Raw genomic sequence first — 16,506 nt, 5'->3', positions numbered from 1 at the left:
TCAGTGGTTCACAGGAATTTAGTTGCTTGATTCCCATTCTTGCCAATGGCAGTCACATACCCAAGGGTTTGTCTACATTGCATGCTGCTTTCGGCGATGCGTTGTGTGTGTGTATATATATATATATATCCTCTAGCACAGGTATAAATAGCAGTGTAGACTGTGAGGTATTGCTTAGGTTGGTAAAGACACCCCAGAAGGGCGTGGGTATGTACTTGAGTATATATCCTACACAGCTCTCTACTTGCCCAAGCTGTGCCTCCCCGTCGACATTGCTATTTTTAGCAATGTAGTGTCCAGCTGCCTCTCTGCTGCCTCCCTGTAGCTGGAGCAGGAAAAGATTCTGGCAGTGGGGGCAGTGCTGCTGAAGCCATCCTCTGCCACCTCCCCTGTGCTAGAGACTTTCACTGACATGGGTAGCTACACAGTGCAATGTGAACACAGATCGCTTTTCATTGCTGCACTATACGCTATACATCTCTGCCAGTAGTGTGCAGTGTAGATGTACTCTGAGTATCTGTGCACGACTTTGAAAATGCTAAATTTTTGAATAGTGGTCTCACTAATGTGCCTGCTTAAATTGTAAGTTTCCTGCTACTTTCCCTTTTGCTTACAGCTGTTGTGTCAATGTGTTCTTTCTCTGACCACAGCTAATGAAGAATTCAGTGGAGAAGGCCTGGAATGTATGCCAATCAATTTTTTTTAATTTGGATATTAACTATATCTTACTGTCCTAAACTGTTGAAAGCAAACTATTCTAGCCTGCTCCTGTGCTCTTCAGTTTTGTGTCTTTTCAGCAACTGTTGTAGTTATGGAACTAGAGATTTATTGGTTTCTAGTTTGGTAAGTTCTGTATATCCCTTATATGTGCCAAAGATGTGTATTCCTGTTACTAGGATTTAAATATTTCCTCTCTCTCTTTTTTGTAGGCTTCTGTTGAAGGAATGAAGCTTTAAAAAGGAACTTACAAAATAAGAAAATGGGCGCAAACAGTAGCAGCATTTGTGAGCTCCCAGAAAATGAGTACTTAAAAAGATTATCGGGAGCCGAGGCTGTCTCTGAGAATGACCCATTCTGGAATCAGCTGCTTTCTTTTAGCTTTACTGCCCCAACAAGCAGGTAAGAGGATGCTTGCTGAAGGACTGAACGTTTGTGACAAATACATGAGCAGTGGTGCCTAATAACTCTGAATGCAAAATAGACTTATTTTTCTTCTCTTTTGTGGAGGTAGGTCTGTGGAAAGTCCACCTGAGTGTGGGCTGTTGGAGTACAATTCCACCATATTCTCTCATTCTTGCTGCTTCTTTTCCTCCTCATTGCAGCTGTAATTAGTCTCCTTTCTCCTCGCAACCAAGAAAGGTCAGCAATAGGTCTATAATGCTGTTTGTCTAAATAGGTTGCTGGAAATGCTGAAGAATAACAGATGCGTGCCCCCTTTGCAGGACCTATAGCTTCCAGCTCTAGCAGATTAAAGCAGTGATGAAGTTATGGGTTAATCCTGCCATTGCTGAGCCCCTTAAACTCCCATTGAATTTAATGGGAGCTGAGGGTATTTAGCATCTTAGGTGATTGAGCTGTAAGTTTGTTACTGGATAGGGTCCCTTATAGTTTGTTCTTGTGACATACCAGGATATAATCCAGACTTATGAGTAGCTGTATCACCCTGGTCCTGTAGCCTGGTGGGGAGCCCTTTACAATGCTTTGCTACTATAGTCTCCAGCCTGGACTGCTCACAAATGGTCTCCAGCATGTAAGTCTTCTCAGCTATGTCTGCATGTGTGTTCCAGCCAGCCAGCCAGCCACAAGTAGGCTCTTACCAGCCTTAGTTATGCTGCAGGGTGACCCCGTCACAGCCCTGGTCCTGGATTTCTCCCCAGAGATGTATGTCCTGTACTGTCCAGCTCTCTCCTGGACGGTACAAATAACTGAGTCTGTTATTCATGTAAGGGAATAATATGCACACAACTTGTTACCCCAAATGGAGTTACCAGACACTTTAACTTGAACACACTGGATTAGATAAAACTGTAAAAGAAATTAACTACGAAGAGGGAGATTTTAAGTGACTACAAATAATGAGGCATAGAAATCAGAAACGATTACAAGAAAGATAGAGAGAGAATGCTTACTGGTGCCTAATTTAACAAATTACATTGGATTCAAAACAAAGTTTTCTCACCACATGCTTTCATCAGTCTTACTGACCAAACTCTTCAGGTCAGAACCCCTCCCACAGAGTCCAACAACTGTTTCCTTTGTCTTTTCAGATGCAGTAAATGCAATGGTCAGAAAAAATGGGGGTGGGGAGGGTCCCTTGGGGTATTTGTTCTTCCTTTTAATAATTTCAGTCCACCCCTTGGAAAACATTTCCAGCTGAGGATCGGGAGACAAAGAATCTATGTGGAAGGATATTCCCTACTCTGTTTTTTTTTTCTTCACCTATTTGAACTTCCTTTGTTTTCCCTCCCTGCTTGATGACTCTGTTTACTTCTTAAATGCAAATTAAGGCAAGCACACATTCCTTCTTTTGTTTAGGACAGACCTGACTTTGGGCAGGGCTGGGGTGTTTGGAACATGTGTTAATAAGATCATAACGCGGAATCTGAAATAGTGTTGTCACGCACATTTTATCAGGACAATACTGATCAGCAAATTATGAGTTTTTAAATACTACCTCACAGGGCATACTTTGTATAAAGATTATTACAATAGTGTGTAGGGTGTGAGTACAAGGGAGTATTCATCACAGTTGTTTCCTAGCACTTAATCATGAAAAATATTTTATTATTTTATTTTTAGTGGCATTTGGAAGTTTTAAATTTTTTTGCTGGACAACTGGAAGCAAGGCAAAAAGTCTATACTGGCTTCAGGGTAACAGAATCACTCTTGATATGATGCATATGGTGCAGTACAAAGCTTGGCTTTGCTGTTCTTCACAACTCCCATATCAGACTTGTGAAGAATCACAGAAGTAGTATTGAAAGTGAACCCAGCCCTTTGGGTTCAAATTTAGCCCCCAAGACAAGGCCAATTGCTTTTTGTCATCTTTCCATTTCTTTCTGCCTATTTTTAAGCCTGTTTTTACCAATGCAACAGGTAATACTTGAATGACAGTTACTGAAAGGATTGTCTCATCTCCACAAATATAAAAGATTTTGTCATATAGTTGTCTAACTCCATCTCAATCATACCATTGATCAGACACTTTCCTGGCTTCCTTCTGCAGAAGAGAAGATGTTTGAGTAGCTTCCAAAGCCAGTTCCCTGTCATACTCAGTCCAGTGGAACACCATCTTATTTCAGGCTTTTCTGCTTATTTCTATAAACTTCTTGTGCTTATATACAAATGCTAGAAGTCTAAATATTAAGATGGGTGAACTTGAGTGCCTTGTATTAAATGAGGATATTGATATAATAGACATCAGAGAAGCTTGGTGGAATAAAGATAATCCGTGGGACACAGTAATAGCAGGGTACAAAATGTATCAGAAGGACAGAACAGGCTGTGCTGGGTGGGGGAGTGGCACTATATGTGAAAGAAAGCGTAGAATCAAATGAAGTAAAAAATCTTAAATGAACCAAACTGTACCGTAGAATCTCTATGGATAGTAATTCCATGCTTGAATAATAAGAATATAGCAGTAGGGATATACTGCCGACCACCTGACCAGGATGATGATAGTGACTGAAATCCTCAGGTTGATTAGAGAGGCTATAAAAATAAAAAAACCTCAATAATAATGGGGGATTTCAACTATCCCCATATTGACTGGGTACATGTCACCTCAGGATGGGATGCAGAGATAAAGTTTCTCGACACCTTAAATGATGGCATCATGGAGCAGATAGTCCTGGAAACCAAAAGAGGACAGGCAATTCTTGATTTAGTCCTAAGTGGAGCACAGCATCTGATCCAAGAGGTGAATATACCTGAACTGCTTGGTAATAGTGTCCATAATATAATAAAATTTAATATCCCTGTGTGTTTGTGGGTGGAGAGGGAAACCAATGCAGCCCACCACAGTAGCATTTAACTTTAGAAAGGGGAACTACATAAAAATGAGGAAGTTAGTGAAACAGAAATTAAAAGTTACAGTGCCAAAAGTGAAATCCCTGCAAGCTGCATGGAAACGTTTTAAAAACATCACAATAGAGGCTCAATTTAAATGTACACCCCAAATTAAAAAACCTAATGAGAGGACCAAAAATGTGCCACTGTGGCTAAACAACGAAGTAATAGAAGCCGTTAAAAAAAGTGGAAGTTAAATCCTTTTGAGGAAAATAGAAAGGAGCATACACTCTGGCAATTGAAGTGTAAAAATATAATGAGGAAGGCCAAAAAAGAATGTGAAGAACAGCTAGCCAAAGACTCAAAAAGTTAAAGCAAAAATTTTGTTTTAAGTACATCAGAAGCAGGAACCTGCTAAGCAACCAGTGGGGCCACTGGACTATTGATATGCTAAAGGAGCACTTGAGGACGATAAGGCCATTGCAGAGAAACTAAATGAATTCTTTGCATTGGTCCTCACAGCTGAGCATGTGAGGGAAATTGCCAAACCCGAGCCATTCTTTTTGGGTGACAAGTCTGAGGAACTGTTCCGGATTGAGGTCTCTTTAGAGGAGTTTTGGAACAAATTGATAAATTAAACAGAAATTAGTCACCAGGACCTGATGATATTCATCCAAGAGTTCTGAAGGAACTCATATGTGAAATTGCAGAACTACTAACTGTGGTATGTAATCTATCACTTAAATCAGCTTCTGAACCAAGTGACTGGAGGATAGCTAATGTGATACCAACTTTTTAAAAAGGCTCCAAAGGTGGTCCTGGCAATTACAGTCTCTGGTAAGCCTAACTTCAGTACCAGGCAAATTGATGGAAACTATAGTAAGGAACAGAATTATCAGACACATAGATGAACGCGGTTTGTTGGGGAAGAGTCAACAAGGTTTTTGTAAAGGGAAATCATGCCTCACCAATCTACTAGAATTCTTCGAGGGGGTTAACAAGAATGTGGCCAAGGGGGATCCAGTGGATATAGTGTACTTTGATTTTCAGAAAGCCTTTGACAAGGTCCCTTACCCAAGGCTCTGAAGCAATGTAAGCTGTCATGGGATAAGAGGAAGGGTCTTCTCCTGGATCAGTAACTGGTTAAAAGATAGGAAACAAAGGGTAGGAATAAGTGCTCAGTTTTCAGAATGGAGAGAGGTCAATAATGGTGTCTCCCAGGCGTCTGCATCGGTACCAGTACTGTTCAATATATTCATAAATGATCTGGAAAAAGGGGTAAAGAGTGAGCTGGCAAAATTTGCAGATAATACAGAACTACTCAAGATAGTTAAATCCAAAGCAGACTGAAGAGTTACAGAGGAATCTCACAAAACTGGGTGACTGGGCAACAAAATGGCAGATGAAATTCAGTGTTGATAAATGCAAAGTAATGCACATTGGAAAACATAATTCCAACTCTACATATATAATGGTGGGGTCTAAATTAGCTGTTACCACTTAAGAAAGAGATCTTGGATTCATTGTGGATAGTTTTCTGAAAACATCCACTCCATGTGCAACAGCAGTCAAAAATCTAACAATGTTGGGAATCATTAAGAAAGGGATAGATAAGAAGACAGAAAATTTCATATTGCCTCTATATAAATCCAAGATATGCCTACATCTTAAATATTGCATGCAGATCTGGTCTCCCCATCTCAAAAAAGATATATTGGAATTTGAAAAGGTACAGAAAAGGGGTGGGGGGAATGATTTGGAGTATGGAACAGCTTCCAAAAAGGAGAGCTGCTTAACACTGGGACTTTTCAGCTTGGAAAGGAGATGATTGAGGGGTGACATAATAGAGGTCTATAAAATCATGAGCGGTGTGGAGAAAGTAAATAAGGAAGTGTTATTTACTCCTTCTCATAAAACAAGAACTAGAGGGCACCAAATGAAATTAATAGACAGGTTTAAAAGAAACAAAATGAAGTATTTCTTCACACAATACACAGTCAAGCTGTGGAACTCTTTGCCAGAGTATGTTGTGAAGGCCAAGACTATAACAGGGTCAAAAAAAGAACTAGATAAATTAATGGATAGGTCCATCAACGGCTGTTAGCCAGGATGGGCAGGGATAGTGTCCCTAGCTTCTGTTTGCTAGAAGCTGGGAATGGGCGACGGGATGGATCACTTGATGATTACCTGTTCTGTTCATTCCCTCTGGGGCACCTGGCATTGGCCACTGTTGGAAGACAGGATACTGAGCTAGATGGACCAATGGTCTGACCCAGTATGGCCATGCTTATGTTCTTGCTTTTTCCTCAGTAATGATTGATCTGGGTAGATTATTAGTGCACTGTCATAAATTTGGTTATTCTTCTTGGCAGATTTTAATAATGATGCACCCAAGATAGGATGCATGTGGTCTAGATTCTCCTCGAAGGTGTCTTATTTATGCCTCTTTAAGGGTGAGAGGAGGGCCTGAAAGCTATGTGTCAGCCTCAGAGAACAATCGTGCAGCCTGACCGCCTCTTCCACCGTTTCTGGGGTAATACAGTCTAGCTACCTGGTAGTGGGAATTTGTGCATCATTTTCCAAACTTTTTTGGGGTAACTTTGTCCATCTGCCACTTAACCAAGGCTCTCACTATACCCATCTTCTGCATCATTGCATCTGCCCTCCTCCTCCATCCCCTCTCACAGGCTCCATTTTCTCCATCCTTGTTATCATCATCCCACTAAAGTTCCCAAGAGTTCTACCTACACTGCTCCCACCAGCTCAAATTCAGATTCCACATTCACAACCTTCTCAGCCTCCACCTCCTTACCGCTGATGACATTTGCCACAACTCCACCCTTTCCACGTCCCACATCTTTCCTCATCACCATCATTCCCCCGCATGTCACCATTGCTAACCCCATGCTCATCTTCCCACTTCCTTTTCCCTTTATCTTGCTGTCTCTGGAATGCCTGCTCCATCTCTAAAGAGATCTCCATTATCCATGATGTCATCTTATCTTTCTCCCTCCAGTTCCTGACTCTCTGAGACCTGGATCCCTTTTGTTTTGTCTGACATTGCCTCTACAGCTTCCTTCTTACGAAGGCCTGTCCTTCTCTCACATTGCCTATACTGGATTGGACTTGCTGCTTCCAACCCCTTCCTCCTCTTGAACAGCACTGCCTCTGACTTGTCTTTCGTACCTCTCCATGTTGCTGTCATCTTTTGTCCACTCAGCTTCGCCCACTGATCCTCTTGTCTGGTTCCTCTGTCTCTTCCTCGCATCACAATCTCACATGCATATTCTCGGTAACTTCCATGTTGATGACCCATCCAGCTCTCTGTAGTTGCACGTTTCCTTGTCCTCACCTCTTCATTCAACCTGCAGCTGTGGCTCAACTCTCCTGGTCACCCAAAGGGCCCTTCACTTGACTTGGTCTTGCCAAGCATTGCTCTGTCCCTGATTTCTCTGTTGCTGAGTTTGAAGATAGCAGGCTCTCTCTTAATTAGTGGAAGCATTGTCTGCTACAAAGAAGTCATGCATTCTTTAGTGATCTGAAGCAACTAGATCCAAACTATTTTATTGGCTATGCTGAGTGCACCAAACTGTCTGCAGTCTAAGATGACATATTTAGCTTTTACCTGTTTTCACTGAAAACATGTGCTGTATCCATTCTGGACTAATGTTTTCTGTCATTTTAAAAATACTTCTTTAATAAGGAGCTATTTTTCAAGTGAATTGTAGAGAGAGTTTTACTAATCTTAAAATCTTAAATTTTGAACATGAATGACAGACTGAATAAAGATGGGAAGATATTATATTAGAAATTTTAGTAAAATATGGATATGAATTTACATCAGTCCAACCCTTATTTACCATAGCTTTTAGGTGTCTGTAAACTTGATGTTCCAAGGACTGGGTATAAGACAGGTATGGGGTGCCTATTTGGAATTTTCAGTAGGGTTTCTTATAGTTGGCAGGTGGACTGAGCCTCATGCATGGGTGTAGGAGACAGTTCAGGCAACTGGGAGATGGATCATCTCAAAAGGTATTTGGTATGTGGGAGTTGGTCTGCAAGTGGATGTTCAGATGAGAAAAATGGAGGGAATTAGCATCCTGAAGGCATGTTGTTATGCTCTTATCTAGAAAGATAGGAATGTTCTGTCTTCTGGGGAAAGGAAGGTTGGATGGGGGAATATTCAGGAGCCTAATGGAGGATCTAAAGGAGGGATATGAAGGGGTTGGTTTGCTTGTAGATGATCATAAGGGTTTGATAGGTGGGAAGCGTAGTGAGAAGGAAGAATAAAGTTGTGACAAACTCACTTCTGTACTTTCTTGGTGCAATTGACTGAGGAAAAGCATACTTGTTTGCTAAGTATTAAGGGCTGTGTACATAGTGTTAAAATTATATTGTGGCTTTTTAGTGTATTGTTTAATATTTTCAAAATATTAAACAATATACTGATTGATGGAGAAATGTTTGGGTTGTTTTTTTGTCTTGAGGAAAGTCTGTCTCTTAGGGTCTATTCAGCAACCTTTACTTGAGTGAGTTTCACAGTATCAGGCCCTATAAATGTTTTGGTTCTGTATAATAATCTGGAGTGACCAAGATCAGGAATAAAAACTGGTGTGAAGAATTCAGTGTACTGAACACCAGATGGTGCTCTTGCATGACAACTAGAATAGATAGTATTTTTAGAGGCATAGTACTGTCTTCTATGTGGCTTAATAATTAGGAGGAAACATGAATGTTTCTAGTTAAGCTGTGCCTAAGAAGTTTTACTGTTTTACAAATGGTGTCAAACATTGCTCCCTGCATGCCACCTTGAACCAGTGGCTGAGCTGGATGATCTTACTTACATGAGCAAAATAAGAGTTCAACACTCATTGTAAAAAAGCAAGGTCAACCTTGTTAAGAAATCAGGGGTTAACCATGCTTTATTACAGTGGGTATTAAATATAGCTATTCCTGTTCACCCCAGGGGATCAGTCATTTTAAACAATGGCTTGAAGGGGTCAGGTTTGTCACTTGTCAAACATGGCAGAATTTTTTTTAGTTAATTCTAGAGTTATACCTCTTCGTTGTAGTCTCTTGCAGAATTGGATGGTTTATCAGTAGATGCTAGGTTTCAGAGTAACAGCCGTGTTAGTCTGTATTCGCAAAAAGAAAAGGAGTACTTGTGGCACCTTAGAGACTAACCAATTTATTTGAGCATAAGCTTTCATGAGCTACAGCTCACTTCATCGGATGCTAGTTTTCAGGTTTTAATGAAAACGGTATCAATGCTAAGTTGAGGTAACTGATGGTGACTCTTCAGGGGGATAGTTTTCATAAGTGGTGTTGGATTAAATTGGGCAAGCTCTTACAAAGTTAAGGTGGATGCCATCTCCTGTGAGGACGTATATGTCATGTCAGCTTTGGCTTTTTAAGTTTTTAGTCCTCTAGCTCAGTGGTTCTCAAAGCCGGTCCGTTGCTTGTTCAGGGAAAGCCCAAGGGCCAGGCCTGTTTGTTTACCTGCCGCGTCCGCAGGTTCGGCCGATCGCGGCTCCCACTGGCCTGGGGGAAGCGGCACGGGCCAAGGGACGTGCTGGCTGCCCTTCATGCAGCCCTCATTGGCCTGGAGCGGTGAACTGCGGCCAGTGGGAGCCGCGATCGGCCAAACCTGCGGATGTGGCAGGTAAACAAACTGGCCCGGCCACCACGGGCTTTCCCTGAACAAGCGGCGGATCGGCTTTGAGAACCACTGCTGTAGTTAGTAGTGTCAGGAGTGGGGAAGTTTAAGGGGAGATCTCTTCTCTCTTCCAGATCTCTAAAACTTCCTGGGTGTTGGGGCCAACAAGCTCCTATCTGTTACCTGCTACAGTGGATTCCTCCTCCTTCCCCTCCACCCCACCAGCTAGCTATGTGTGCTCTTTGCCCCTTACACATAGGAGGAAGCACACCAAGATGCAACATGCCGTCTGTGAAGAAAGCGGATGATATTGGTGTTGTTGTTATGACTATTATGTGTTCCTTTGATTGTTATGATGGGGTTCTGCCATGTAGAGCCAAGGAGACAAGTGTGTAATAGCCAGAAGAAGGAGCTGAAAGGGAAACTGCTAGCTACCTGCAGCCCCTTGCGGCATGAGTGATAAGCTGCAGGGGCAAACGTTTGACTCACTCTATAGAGTGGCATTTGGCAGCCATTGCCAGTGGGACCTCAGCAGAGTTTATGGGTAACGGAGGGTGGGCACTGCATGTGTATGTGGTATTATAGGGGGAACAAGCAGCGACCTCTGTTAGGTTGCCCAACACTTTCCATTGTAGACGATTCTGCATCCTTATTTTTGAGGAGCTCTAATACTCTGTTTGCAGTCAGGCTGTGGGTATTCATCAGGCAGACTCTCCTCAGGCTACAGAAGTGCCTTTTCTTTATCCCATGAAATTCCCCTAGTTTCAGCCCCCTTGTCCGTATACATCATGATAGTCTTTAATTACATGATCTACATGTGATTTTTTTTCCTACCAGATTCCTGGCTCATTCAGTTCAAAGGATGGACACACAAGGGGGCTGAATTAAGGTTACACAGGCAGCTATAAATTTGGCATTTCCTAACTTTTAGTTGCTTGACTTATCAGCCTAAATAATGTTTTTGTACGCAGAAGAACTGTTAACAATCTGTAGGCCTTTATCTAGCTTTGCCTGGTTTTAGGCCAAGAGCCATGGGACATGACATGTGATGTGTGAGCCTTGCTCTCAAGTCAGGCAGAGCAGTGCATTGCTGAGGGGAATGTGATCTTATTTTGAGGACTGTTGTTAGTTACAATGTTTTCATGATGGAAAGCTAAAACAGAATTAATTAAAGCAGAACTTGCTGAAAATCATAAGCTTAATATTTAACGTTCCACTTTGTTCTTTCCCTTGAGTTTTAGAAATGGCTGGTTGAAGAATAGTGTGCATGATTCTTTAATGGAAAGACATAAAATGAACAACTCTTATGTTGCCTTAATATGGTGCATTTTTAAAATTGGTACAATAAATTATATGCAGCTTTTCATTCGATGTCCGTCTTATGAATAGTCCATTAAAGTCAGCATTCCCACAGTATGAATTTACTGAATGGGCTGATTCTTCTCTGTTTTGTGAATGATGGCAAGGGAAAAGCTTTGCTTAGTCAAGGGAAAAAGGACCAACGCGGCTACAACAACACTGCATAAGGGAAAAAGCTGTCAGGAAAGCTTCCTCTCCTCCTCTCTTTTAACAACCCCCACTTCCCCCCCGGGGTGGTTGTGTACTACACTTTGGGTCTTATTTATGCCTTATGAAGACTCGCCAGTGTTGTAGCATGTGTGTAACTGCAACTTGTGTGGGTGGTATTCTGACTGATGATTTGAGCCACAATGTTTTTTTTAAAGTAGAGATTCTGTTTCTAATGCTTTGACGTCATTAAATTAAAAGGAGAGTGGCTTCTCAAAAGAAGAATATTCTATCCTGTCAACCTTTTCACATGGTCAGGCAGCAACTTTCACTCAGTCTCTGTTACTGTGACACTTTTGCTGAAGTCTCTGGGCCAGATTCTGGGCCAGTTACACTGGTATAAATCCAACATAACTAAGTTGAAATGAACTGGACCTACTGTAGATTAAATGCATTGATTTTAATAGGATTCTGGACTGGAATTATGCTGTAATAATTGAGAGCAGAATCTGGCCCTCTACTAATATTAAGCTAGAGATGAGACCAAGCTGAATATAAAAACATACAAGGAATGATAGCCATCAATTTTGGCCAGTAAACTGCCTTTCTTGGTCTTCTCCCCAATCTTTGCTTTTTAAAAAGGTTGTTTCTTACAGGAGATTACTCATCAATGGAAGAAACTCCTTGTGCTATAAGAAGTGATTACAGAAATAGAAACACAAAATAAATTTAAAAAAAATAAAAACATAAATATAAGATCAGGTGCTAACAGATTAAAATGTGAGTTCAACAAAGCAAAACAAAATTCTGGATTGTCCAAATAAAATACTGTGTGTGAATAGTGATTAGCGTAATACAAGAGTCACTCAATCTGAATAAAAAGAAAAGGAGGACTTGTGGCACCTTAGAGACTAACAAATTTATTTGAGCATAAGCTTTCGTGAGCTACAGCTCACTTCATCGGATGCATCCGATGAAGTGAGCTGTAGCTCACAAAAGGTTATGCTCAAATAAATTTGTTAGTCTCTAAGGTGCCACAAGTCCTCCTTTTCTTTTTGTGAATACAGACTAACACGGCTGCTACTCTGAAATCAATCTGGATAATGGCTCATAATAAGAGTGAGCAAACAATGGATTTGCTTGGTTCACTGGCAGTTCTGAAAAATAATAATAAAATCATGTTGGGGCCTTTTAAACTGGTTTTAATAAAAGTTAAGGAAATTTGGAAACAAAGGGTGAGATTCACAAGGGATATAGGCACATTTCACGAGGGGTGGTTGTCTCCTACCCACCATTAACTCAGTAGCTCAGTGGTTAGGGCATTCACCCAGGACGTGGGAGGAAGGACTGGAACTTGGCTGTCTTCCCTCCCAAATTAGTGCCCGAACTACCAGGCTATAGTCATTCTCTCGCTCTCTGCCTGAACGAGTATTTAATTGTTTATACCAAGTGGAGCAGCTTCCACAGGAGAGATTGAGGCTCACCTAGAATATATTCCTATAGCCTGTGGTTAGGGCACTCACCTGAGAAGTGGGGGACAAGAGTTCAAGTCCCTGCCTCACATCAGGCAAAAGGGGGTTTAGACCCTGGGTCACTCACATCCTGGATGAGTGCTCTAACCACTTGGCCATTGGATACAAGGGGGTCCTTATCCTCCTTCTTGGTTTTGTGAATGGCACCTCAGCCTTTGTTAATCTAGCCAGAAATATCAAAATGTGTCATTTCAGAAATGAAAAAATAAACCATGTCACAGTTCAAGGCTGCTGCCCCTATATTCTGCCTCTGTAGTCCAGCAAGGGCACCTACTCTCAGGCTTCTGGCTCCTCTGGTTGTCACCTCTCTTGGGTGGTGACTTGTCTGACCTCCTTCTGTCCAGAGTATTTGTAGGCTGCACAGCTTCCTGATTGTACTGTGAATTCACCTGGAAAGTCAGGCTGCCTAAGCGGGCCTGCTTTGCTTTCCTCCTCAACAACAGTTAACAGTGCAATTACCATAGTTATAAGTTACCACATAGTATTTCCTCTGCAAGCCTACTTTATTCTTAAGGTAAAAAAGCATTACGGAGAAAACATGAATAAAAGAACCTACACATGTGCTAATAAGCTTACTAGACATCACTCCACCTCTGACATTGGCTCTGGCGGGAGCAGTCCTTCGACATCCTACCCAAAGGGTTTCCTTTATGGTCACCAGCTCATCACAGCTTTAGCTCAAAACAAGCACCCAGTCTTATGGGGCCTCAGGAGGCCAATTCATCCATTACTTCCCTAAGAATTGGAGCCCTTGATGGCCTAGAGGTCTTGTCTGTTGGCTGGTTCAGGAAGAAGGCCCTGAGCCAGTTTAAAATCAATTTGGCTATTTATCCAAAAATCCTTTCTTTGTCTGTTGGTCACTGTAGAAAGTAGTTTGGACTAGTTACTTACCTCTCCAGGGAGGTGGCGTCAAAGGGCAGAACAGAGGAAATATATTAGCATCCCCCTCCTACTAGAAAAGATACAGACAATGCCACAATAACATAAACACAATTGCATTTTGAGAACGGGCCCCAAAGGTATTGACCCTAATTCAGTAAGGTTTAATTTAACTCAGTAAACTTTATCTTAATTCCATAGGGTTTGATCAGGATATTGTCAGTCTGTCACAAACCATTTCAACATTTCTGATTTCTTTTGTTTTAACCAAACTTAATTGCCAAAACTGACCCAAATTCATGAAATGTTGTGGTCAATACAAAATTTTGCATTTCAGCAAATTAATTTCATCTAAAAAATGTTGTCCAGCGCTACTCATCATCTGCTGTGGGGTTCCACTGCACTCTCTCACTTATGAGTTGTGAAAGGTTGACCTTTCCTTGCTATAATGTTTCTCAAGTGACTTTTGCTTTATATGTGAACATATTAAATTAATGTTCCCCCCCATCCCTCAAAAAACCCAAAATGTATGCAATGGTAAGTTGTGCGGTAAATAAGAGTGGGTTTTTGCATGTTCAGTGCATTGCTAAATTGGCTTCCCAAGCATGTACAAATCAGTGTACATTTGTTTTGAATATTGCTTAAAGTGCTGCTACTGTTTTTTAAAAATAAAGTTCTGTGCAAATAAATTATCCCTGTCCCCTCCCCGAGCTGGAAAGTGTTCACAACTTGGTAAAATCAAAACCACTGGAAGATCCAAAGGCATCTCCAAAGGTAATTGGACCACCTTCAGTTGGTGAGAGAAAGCTTTCTCTCACAGAAGTTTGTCCAATGAAAGATACCACCCACCTTGTCTCTCCTTAGCAATACTTTGAAAGAGCAGTGGTCGTTGTTCATGCTGCTATTTGCTCATTACTAGTGATAGGCAACTCTCCTTGAGCAAGGCTGGCTGAGAACAGTGCATGAATATTGGCATAGCATGTACTTCGGAATCACAAGCCTCAGTGCTCTCCCCCCAAAGCCCACTTGACTGTAATGTTGGTACTTGCTCTAAGCAGCGTCTATTCTCTTGTGGCTGCCCTCAACCTGTGGAGGCTGTCTGGCTCAGTAAAAATTCAGGCACGTAATTAACTGAACTGTCATGCTAGAGTAAAATATACAACTTGTTAATGACTAATGTGTGTATTGTTTGCCTCTTCCTCCTCTTCAGTACAGTGTTAACACCTATTATATCCATACAATGGACTTCCATCTATTTATATTAGCCAATGTGATAATGTTAATCAGAATGAAATAAGAATTAATTGAGAATTTCTTCACCTTGCATTTATGACTTTGATACCCTGACTTTGAGTTAGTTGTTTAAGTAACTCCTGCTTCTACTGGGGGATTTATAAGACTTTCACCGGTAGACCTTCTTTCCTTGATACTTATCTCTTGAACATGTAGTAACTGCAAACACTCTAAGTGAGGGCTCCATTCACCAGGGATTCCTTTGGCCTAGAAATGTTGGAAGTGCAGACTGAAGCTACTGTTTCTAGTGTGGTAGTTCATTATGTAGAGCAGTGATCAAATATTGTTTAAAGTAATCTGTTGGTTTTTTTTTCCATAAAATGTTTAATAATAAGGATGTAACTTGGTAAAACAAGAATGAAAAAGTGTCTCTAGGACAATATTCTTCAATGAAGATGTAAATAAATATTTCAAAAATTAACCTAGAAAAATATTCGTATCCAGTTTAATAGCATCACTGATTTCAGTTAAATTTAATTATTGTTTGAGAATAGTCTGTGGAGAGTAATCCAACAATGATGGTGGATGCAGTGTTGTTGTAGCTGTGTCAGTCCCAGGTTATTAGCGAGACAAGGTGAGTGGGGTAATATCTTTTATTGGACCAACTTCTGTTGGTGAGAGAGACAAACTTTGGAGCTTACACAGAGCTCATCTTCTGGTCTGGGAAACTTACTCAGACCTTGTCTACACTACAGGTTACTTTGGTATAACATTGTAACTTGTTGTAACTTATGTGATTACACCACACGCCCCTGAGCAACATAAGTTATACCAACCTAAGCGCTGGTGTAGACAGCTTCTCCTGCTGACATAGCTACCGCCTCTCTTGGCAGCAGGAGTTTATTAAGCTGACGGGAGAGCTCTCTCCTTTTGGCTTAAAGCGTCTCCACCACAAATGCTACAGTGGCGCAGCTGCGCTGCTGTAAGTGCTGTAGTGCGGATGTAGCCTCAGGCTATCTCTACACTGCACTTTTGTCATTAAAGCTTTTGTCGGTCAGGGGTGTGAAAAAAAATCCAAACACCCCGACCGACAAAAGTTTTGACAAAATATGCCTCACTGGGAGTGGTTTTATTTTGCCAACAGCAGATCTCTCTCCTGCCAGCATCGAGTGGCTACACTGTGCCGTGCCACCGTAAGGTAGGCAGTATACACATAGCCTCAGAAAGTTACAGCTAAATGCAATTTGGAACAGATTGTTTAGCATAAGTGGTTAACACACATTTCAAGGGACCATTCAAGTTGAAGTGGCCCATTTACACCCCTCCAGTCATAGGGAAGAAAGGAGTGTGGGGGAGTACCTGGCGGGAGGGTTGTTAGTGGATTATAGATTGTTTGTAATAAACCATAAATCCAGTGTGTCTGTTCAGTCCATAATTTTTAGTGTCTAGTAAAGTCTGAATTTAAGATAATCTTTTGAAAGTGGTATTATGCAGGTTTCCTTTGAGGATGAGGACTGATAGGTCAAATATAGAGTGATTGCTTTGTGAAAAGTGATGGAGTCTAGCTTAGGTTCCTTTCATTCTGTGACGAATGTACAGGGACTCTCAAAAGTTTACCTGATAAAGTTGAGGGCTCTTTGATTGTTCTTGGGTGTGTATAAAACACATCTTCCTGGGATGAATTATTGCTTC

At 41.3% G+C, this 16,506-nt stretch overlaps 1 protein-coding gene across 4 annotated transcripts in view; it reads left to right on the top strand.

The window, feature by feature from the left end:
- Nucleotides 1-16,506, top strand: part of DYM (dymeclin) — a 382,693-nt gene that overhangs the window by 30,764 nt on the left and 335,423 nt on the right. For all 4 annotated transcript variants that reach the window (XR_013346107.1, XM_077816663.1, XM_077816662.1 and 1 more), the window contains one exon: nt 930-1,119. Coding sequence is in view for 3 of the 4 variants with exons in the window: in XM_077816663.1 (XP_077672789.1) it covers nt 980-1,119 (140 nt within the window). In the remaining variant the exon portion in view is untranslated. The remainder of the gene's footprint in view (nt 1-929; nt 1,120-16,506) is intronic.

The sequence above is a fragment of the Eretmochelys imbricata genome, chromosome 5 (assembly GCF_965152235.1).
Source record: "Eretmochelys imbricata isolate rEreImb1 chromosome 5, rEreImb1.hap1, whole genome shotgun sequence".
NCBI classification, from domain to species: domain Eukaryota; kingdom Metazoa; phylum Chordata; order Testudines; family Cheloniidae; genus Eretmochelys; species Eretmochelys imbricata.
Note: the sequence above shows the minus strand (reverse complement) of the source record. Positions and strands in the feature narration are given on the sequence as shown.